Raw genomic sequence first — 7,878 nt, 5'->3', positions numbered from 1 at the left:
GATGGGGACACACGGACAGGGATGGGGACAGAGAGGCAGGGATACAGGGGGATGGGGATGCACAGAGAGGGACAGACGGACAGGCATGGGGACACACGGACAGGGACCTCACAGGGACACGAGCACAGGTGGGGACATGGGTGGGGACACAGACACACATGAAGAGGGACACGGATGCACAGAAAGGGACGCACAGCCCAGGGACACAGGGATGGGGACAGAGACCCACAGATGGTGACAGGGGACACAGGGACACACAGACAGGACAGACGGACGCCGACCCCCCGTGCTGGCAGTGGCAGGGGTGTCATAAGCCCCCGTGATGGTTGGGGTGGCCTGGGCAGCGGGGTCAGGCTTTGGGGACACAGCTGCCTGCTGGGCCACCCCAGCACAGGAGCAGGCCATGGTGGCACCGTGGGGGCTCTGTCACCAACCACAGTGTCCCCTCCCTGGGCACCGAGGGGTCAGGAGCCCCAAAACCCCAGAGGGGGCCTGGCTGGGGGGCAGAGCTGCTCCTTGCAGCAGCACCCGGGCCACGATCCCCTGCGAGGGGACACGCTGGGTGACACCCCAGGTGGTGGGGGGCCATGGGGACCCCTGAGTGGGACTGGGGCCTGAGGAGCTTGGTGGTACGGGGGGGACATCTCTTGCTCCGAGGGTCCTGCAGCCCCCAGGAGCCGGAGGAAAGCCGGGGGGGACAAAGTGGGGCTGGAGCTTGAGGTGACCCCGGGGCTGGCGGGTCCTTGCCGGGGCGGGGGGCTGGTGGCCAGCAGAGGGGTTGCCAGCCCGAGCTGCGTGACTCAACGCTGGCTCCGGAGCGGCAGCAATTAAAATCCGCAGCTGCTATTAATAGCTGCCGGCGGAGGAGCCGGGTCCATGGCAGCACCCCCCCCGCTCCACACACCCCCCCCCACCACACAGCTCTGCCGGGGCCAGCGGGGCCGGGGTGGGCTACAGCCACCTCTCCCCGGGCCACCAGCCTTCCCCCTTGGGGGACAGGGTGCCGGGTGGGCAGATGAAGCCCCCTCCCGATGAAAAGCCCCCCCACGAGCAGCCCCCCCCCCCGGCTCCCCGCAGCGTTATTAGCTGGACGGATACTACTCGTTAGAGGAAATGAATGAATTTCCTTGATCATTTTCGCTGCGGCTCCTCCTCCGCTCCATTCAGTGCCCAGCTCCCCGCCAAGCCTTACGCAACGGGGAGGCAGCGCACGCAGGGCTGAATCACGCCGAGCGCGCTGCGACAAGAAAGGGGGGGGGGACACACAGGAGGGTCCTGCCCCCCCCCCAACATATCCCCCCCCATCTCCGAGCTCACCACAGCTCCGGGGGGTGGGGGTCTGACACGCAGCCCCCCCCCAGCCCTGTCCCCTTGTGGGGTTCATCTCCCCCTCACGTGCGGCCGCCGCGTGAGCCGGGGACGTCGCAGGTGACGGAGCGAGAGGGGACTTCAAATAAACAAGTGACACAAAGGGGGGGAAGGCCAGAGCCTTTATTGGGAGCAACAGAGGGGGGGTCATCCCTCCCCGCTCCTAAACCAACTCAGCCGGTGAATGAACTCCCCCCCCAAGCACCAGGGAGCCCCCCCAGGGCGGCAGGAAGAGGGGGGACAGCTCAGCACCTCCCTGCTCCCCCCACCAGCCCCGCTCCCAGACTCCAGCAGAAGAAGGGTGGGTGTAAAAGGGAGGCTCCAGCCCGACCCCCCCAACTGTCACACCGACCCCAGACACCGAGGGGGGGGCCCGATCCCGGCTCCCGCTGATCTTTTTGGGGGCTGATTAATTTCTTCCCATCAACAGCTTGTCTGGGCTCTGGTACATCAGCCCCTGGATTGCAGGCGGGGGCAGGCGGGAGGAAGGAGGAGGAAGATGAGGAGACACCACGACCCCGGGGCCCTGCCTTCACCCACACTCTGGGAGATGCTCAGATTTGCCCAGATGTGGGGGAAAAAAAAACCAAACCTACAAGAAAAGCGTTAGCTGCAGAAATGAAGAGGCAGAGGCAGGGGCTGTGCCCGAGAAGGGACACTGAGCACCGTGCCCCCCACCACGGTGTCACACCCCACCTCTGTCCCCCCACCCCCCCTGCCCGGTGGGAGCTGCACCAGCCGCCTGCGAGAAGCCAAATAACACCCCGAGGTTTGCCACGTCGAGGCAAATTACATTCTCATCAGGCCCTGCTAATTTGTGTCATCCGAGGCCTAAAATAACCCTCCCTCCCCGCACCCCCCCCTCCTCCTTCCACTCCAGGTTTTTCAAAGCAAGATTAATTGACTTTGGTGCGTTGCAGCAATTAAAAGACTGAGCACCAGGAACTGTCAGATGATGCTCATCAGCCTCCATATGCTGCAGCTGTGCCAACCGCTGCCTCCAAGATGCTGCTTCCCAGTCTCCCCCATCCCTCTCGCCGCTGTGGATGGTGCTGCCGGGGACTGCGCCACGGCCGAGCCCGCTCCACGTCGTTATAATTCCATCAGCGCCTCCAAAAAAATAAAAAAAAAACCCCAACCTCTGCTCTGCCTGCGGAAGCTGCTGCAGGAACGAAGGCTACGGCTAATTAAAATGCATCCCCTGCCAGAGGCCGGGGAGGAGCGGGGCTGCAGGAGCCTGCGGAGCGGGAGCCGCTCTCCGGTGCGATGGGAGGGAGCGGGGAGGGCACGTTCCCAGCTCCAGACTCCGATCCGAGCTCCTCATCCAGGAGGATAAACCCCAAGGATCCCCCCCCCGGGATGCGCAGCAGCCTCAGCTTCCCCGGGGGGCCACGCTCTGGAGCCAGGGAGAGAGCTGCTGGTGCGCAGTCAGATTGCAAGCGCCTCTTCATCAGCCCTTCCCCAACCTCAAAACCCGACCCCCCCACGGCCCCCCCTTCCCCAGGGAAGAGATTTCTTTTTCTCCTTCAAAAACACCAGCCAACGGCCCTGCAAAGCCTCAGGAGCGCACGGCGGCAGCGCCATGAGAGCTGCAGCAGCCCTGACGAGGTGCCTGATGGCGACTGCTCAAACCCATTTCACCACAGACCCTTTAAACGCAGCAAACGCTTGCCCTAAAATATTAAAATTGCTGGAAATTGCTGCCGCCCGTTTCTTACAAACTCCCAGATCCCGGGCTCCGCGGAACGGCCCTCGCAGGGGGATTTTCAAAGGAGACATTAAGGCTCCGCTGGAGGTTTTCTTTAGGGAACGCTCAGCGTGGCGGCAGCGCCATGAGAGCTGCAGCAGCCCTGACGAGGTGCCTGATGGCGACTGCTCAAACCCATTTCACCACAGACCCTTTAAACGCAGCAAACGCTTGCCCTAAAATATTAAAATTGCTGGAAATTGCTGCCGCCCGTTTCTTACAAACTCCCGGATCCCGGGCTCCGCGGAACGGCCCTCGCACGGGGATTTTCAAAGGAGACATTAAGGCTCCGCTGGAGGTTTTCTTTAGGGAACGCTCAGCGTAAGGATGAGGAGCAGAGAAGGAAGCAGGGGACAGGGCCACGGCCCGGCCTCGTTTCTTCCCTTAATCACTGAGAAACAAGAGCTCCCAGAGCCACCTGGGGGTTAAAATGGCAGCTCTGCGCGGGGGGGGGAGCTGCGGCACCAGGCCCCAGCCGCCCCTGAAGGGATGTTATTTTTGGCAGCTCTTACAACCAGGTTTTGCTCAAAACTAAGCCAGGGAAAGCAGCTTAGTGCAGCTGTGCAATCCGCCACCCCACCTGCCTTCCGCTTTATTTCGGTGGCTGTTTCTCACCTTGGCAGAGCCCGAGAGCGAAGGCAGCGGGTTCCCAGCGGCGGTTTGCGCAGGGGGGGTGAGGGAAGGAGGGAGGGGGCTGGCTACAGGGATTACCAGGAAGCCACCCGCTCGAGGAGCTCTTTGCAGGCAGCCTTAGAACCAGACTCTTAACGTTGGCGTCGACTAATCTCCGCCCAAGCTGCTGCACCCGCAGATCCAAGGGACAGGGACAATACCTTGGGACACCTACACCGCGACACGCCGCGTTTTTATCTCCCTCTGAGCACCCAGGGAGAAATTCTCCACCTTCGGGTCCTTCAGATGTTTCACCTGGCCCTTGAGCTTCAGTGTCCCCCTTGGCTGAAGGGGTGGCTCGTCCCCGGTGCTGTTGGCGAGGGGAGGAGGTGAGATTTGCTTCCCATCGCTCCCACCTTCACCACTTGAAGAAGACCAGCCCAGCCAGAGCCGTGTAGCCCAGCACCAGGAAGAGAACCTTCAAGAGACGGTCGTTCTTGTCTTCCAACTCTTTGGCGAGGATCTCAAAGAAGGTGATGAACAAGAAAGTGCCCCCCGCGATGCCTTGCAGGAGCAGGGAAGCAATGCTGCTGGCAGCGCTTTGGGTGCTCTCAATCCCCATCCCAATGCTAATGCCCAGAGGGATCATGAGGCTGACAGCCACAGCCATCTTCACAGCATCCTTCAGGGCCAACGAGGCCTTGGCCATGCTGATGCCCAACGCCACGGCGACCAGCGTCTCGTGAATGGCGACTCCCAGGAACAAGCTCATGAGTTTGCTGCCCTCCTCCTGCAGGCCCAGGGCCAGCCCCTCGAAGATGGAGTGGGTACACAAGGCAAAGACCAGCCCGATGAGCCGTAAGGGGCCGGAGCGGGAGAGCTCCTGGATGTTCAGGCCGTGGGAGTGGTGACCATGTTCTCCGTACGGCGCGCGCCCGCGGGAGGAGGCGATGAAGGGAGACTCGTATTCCGAGTCGCTCCCGACATCCGAACCAGCGTTGAAGGTCTCTAAGTCAATGAAAGAAGGTTTCTCCTTCTGGAAGGTCAAGACGAGCTGCTCCACAAAGACAGTCACAAAGAAGCCAACCATCATGATGGTCTCGGCCACCGGGTAGTCCGTGGTGACGTTCCCCTGCCTGAGAACCTCGTCGAGCTGGAAGGAAGGAAACAACCCCCAGTGAATCAACCACCTTCGTCCCTCTGAAGGGAAACACCCCTGTTGTGTTCACACCACCCTAAACGGACACTACATTGATTTGTGATGCTTTCACACCCTTGTACACAGGCCCAAGAGACAGGGAAGCCATTTGCCTTCCAGAGGAAGGTTCGTGGCTGCCTCACAGTATGTTAAACACACACCAAACGGCAGGGGTTTGAGCCTCACGCCCCAGGTGATGCTCAGCCTTTTTCTGCAGCAAAAAAATCTCCAGTTACTCCCCCTGGATGGTCAGCAGTAGCTGAATGGGAGGTGGGCACAGCTCGCCCTCCTGATCTGAAATACCAGGCACAGCACAGCCGTTTCTGAGGTGGCTTCATGGGCCATCCCAGCAAGACATACACCCTTCACCTCCATTTCCACGGGGGCAGAACTCTGGTGGCCTGAGCTCCTGCAGGGCAGGAGAGGGGAGGGTGGTTCCCCACACACAGGGGTCCCTGACATACTCAGTGGCACAAGTTAATTAAAATTGCTCATAAGCAAGAGGCTCATGAGCAGTTACCTTCTCCCTCACGGCAGGCAGCAAGGCGTTGAAGCAGGTGGCCAGGAAGACTCCTCCTCCAAAAGAGTTGCAGAGGGCAAGAACCTTCTTGGAGCGATGAGCTTTCTCATAATCAGCCTCGATTATCTTGACAGGGAGAAGGGACCCAACCAGCATGAGGACACAGATGCCCAGCAGACACAGCACTTTAGCGACCACGATCTTCATCGTGCTTCCTGGCGAGGGCTCCTTGCTGAGGGCAGCTGGTGGGGGTCCCTCTGGCCACTGTTAGAGAGGGAACATCGGCAGAAGATGGCACAGACCTCAAGGGAAAGGTGCTCCTGGGCTCAGAACCTGTGGACAGGAGTAAAACAAGAGAGATTCTCCTTTACACTGTGCAGAAATGCACTTTGCATCCCAAAGTGCACACCAGGCTCTATATAGTGATCACCTTCACTCCCCAGAGGCAACGGGGGAGATGACAGCGGCAGCACCTCGCACACAACGGGGCAGAGGAACAGCAGAGAAAATTTAACCGCAGCAACCAGTAACTTAAAAACCTTGTAAGAATTGTACTGGCTGCCAGGTTCTCTGCTCTCCGTGGGGTGCAACGAAAGAGGAAGCAGAGATTGTTTCATACAAGAGAAAAATGCAAGATCCGAGCTGACCCAGGTCACGAAAACTGACTTAATTTGAAACGTAAACCCGTTTCCACGCAGGTTCCACGCAGCAGCAGTGAAACCTGTCTTCCTAAAATCATTTTACAAAGTGATAAAGTTAAGTCCATTCATAAAAAATATATAAACACCAACAGGTCCCTCTACTCCTCCTCGCAGCAGCACGGCCAGCACCCCGGAGGATCTCACCTCCCACTCTGCACCAAACTGACTCGTGAAGTCAAACCGATGGCACCTCGAGAAGGTTCTCTCACAGGTCACCCCGGCGAGGGCTGCCAGCCGCGCTGCCGACACGCTGCAGCCTGCACCGGGGTAACGGGCTCACACAGAACCCTTCCAGCCACCCTGACACCCACCCCCGCCACGGACGAGGTAAATAATTGGATACCTGCTTCTTGGAGCGGCAAATTAATTTGAATACAAAAGATTCCTGAGGCTAAAGGCTCCCTTGAGGGCTGACAGCATTAATCACTGTCACCACTTCTGCGCAGTGGGCTGCACAAACGGGGATTTTATTAAAAGAGAAGTGGGAAACTGCGTGACTTTCTACTCGGTAAGAGAGTTTAAAGCCTTTTTCTGAGTTTGCAGTTCAAGGAGGAGTGAAGAGAGAGGTCATGGTGGCCAGGCCATCTGCAGCAGGTCTGGTTCTCAGCCGGGTATCCACGGGAAGCGACGTTCATCAGCAGAAAACCCTGCTCGGATGACACTGATTGACTCACTCCCGGGTGAACCCAGCGGAGGAATCAGGTCTGAACAAGTCCAGAGCCTGCAGACTCGCTGTACGCTGACAAGGCTTCCTCAGCAGGCAGGCTGTCACGGCGGCTGACGAGCAGTCCCTCTCCAGAGACGCTGTCGGCTGCGGGGCTGCCATCGCTCGTCAGCGCGGCGCTGACACAGCTAACGAGTCACCCTGCCTCTGCACAGCACGCGCCGCTCCGCCGGCGTCAACACCCCGACGAGGAGTTCACCTCGCACGCCGACGGTGCGCTGTTATGCCAGGCTTCTCAAATGAACCCTCTCAAAAAAAAACCAAACCAAAACAACCCCGCTGTTCGCAACAACGCCTTTGGGATCACAGAGCACGACAGCTTGTGACGGCACCCGCTGGGTGCCAAGGCACCTCCCACACCTCCCGTGGCAGGCAGCCAGACAGCTCCCAGGCCGGAGGAGAGGAGGGAAAAAACCCTCCTTTTTCACAATTCACACCCTCTCTGGAACACGCCTGATTCCATATCCAAAATTCAGAAACCCCCAAACCAATTTTTTTTGTTGTTGTTTTCCCTTTCTTTTCTTTTTTAACCCAGAAGCAGCCCCCAGCAAAGTGTAAAGCCTCAAGCTGCCGTGGCAGCCGCCCTCCAGTGCCCCTGACCCCGGGGCCAAAAGCTGCTGAGTGAAAAATGAAGCGCTGAGTACGAGAAATACCTTGTGTTTCTCCTCGTTCCCTGTGTTTCTCCTCGTTTCCTCCTGTTTCTCCTCGTTTCCTCGTGTTTCTCCTTGTTTCCTCCTGTTTCTCCTCCCCTGCTCCTTCCCACAGCCCGGCGATCAGGAGCCGGCACTGCCACTGTCCGACTGTTTCACCGCCCGAAAACTTCTGTAAGAAAGAATTAACTCAGGAGAGGTTCCGCTTGGCTGAGTGGCCCGTAATAAAACACTTAAGCAATTAAAAATACTACACAAAGCGGACATCCCTCTGGGGAAGGAAAAAAGGGGGAGTGGAGGGGGTGAGATCCTTTAAATCTCAGTTTTTCTGTTAAAACCCGCACTCGGGAGGCCCCCA

At 58.8% G+C, this 7,878-nt stretch overlaps 1 protein-coding gene across 3 annotated transcripts in view; it reads right to left on the bottom strand.

The window, feature by feature from the left end:
- Positions 1–3,236: 3,236 nt before the first annotated feature.
- The window catches only part of SLC39A3 (solute carrier family 39 (zinc transporter), member 3), a 5,022-nt gene continuing 380 nt past the window's right edge, over positions 3,237–7,878 (bottom strand). For 2 of the 3 annotated variants that reach the window (XM_014955535.1, XM_014955536.1), the window contains exons 2-4: positions 7,524–7,692; positions 5,446–5,778; positions 3,237–4,880 (exon numbers count right to left, since the gene is read on the bottom strand). In XM_014955535.1, the coding sequence (XP_014811021.1) occupies positions 4,146–4,880; positions 5,446–5,652 (942 nt within the window). In that variant the 5' untranslated portion in view covers positions 5,653–5,778; positions 7,524–7,692 and the 3' untranslated portion in view covers positions 3,237–4,145. Of the gene's footprint in view, positions 4,881–5,445; positions 5,779–7,523; positions 7,873–7,878 lie in introns of those variants that run through there. The other variant, XM_014955534.1, reaches the window with a different exon arrangement.

This window comes from Calidris pugnax, unplaced genomic scaffold (genome assembly GCF_001431845.1).
Source record: "Calidris pugnax isolate Ruff unplaced genomic scaffold, ASM143184v1 scaffold285, whole genome shotgun sequence".
Lineage (NCBI taxonomy): Eukaryota > Metazoa > Chordata > Aves > Charadriiformes > Scolopacidae > Calidris > Calidris pugnax.
Note: the sequence above shows the minus strand (reverse complement) of the source record. Positions and strands in the feature narration are given on the sequence as shown.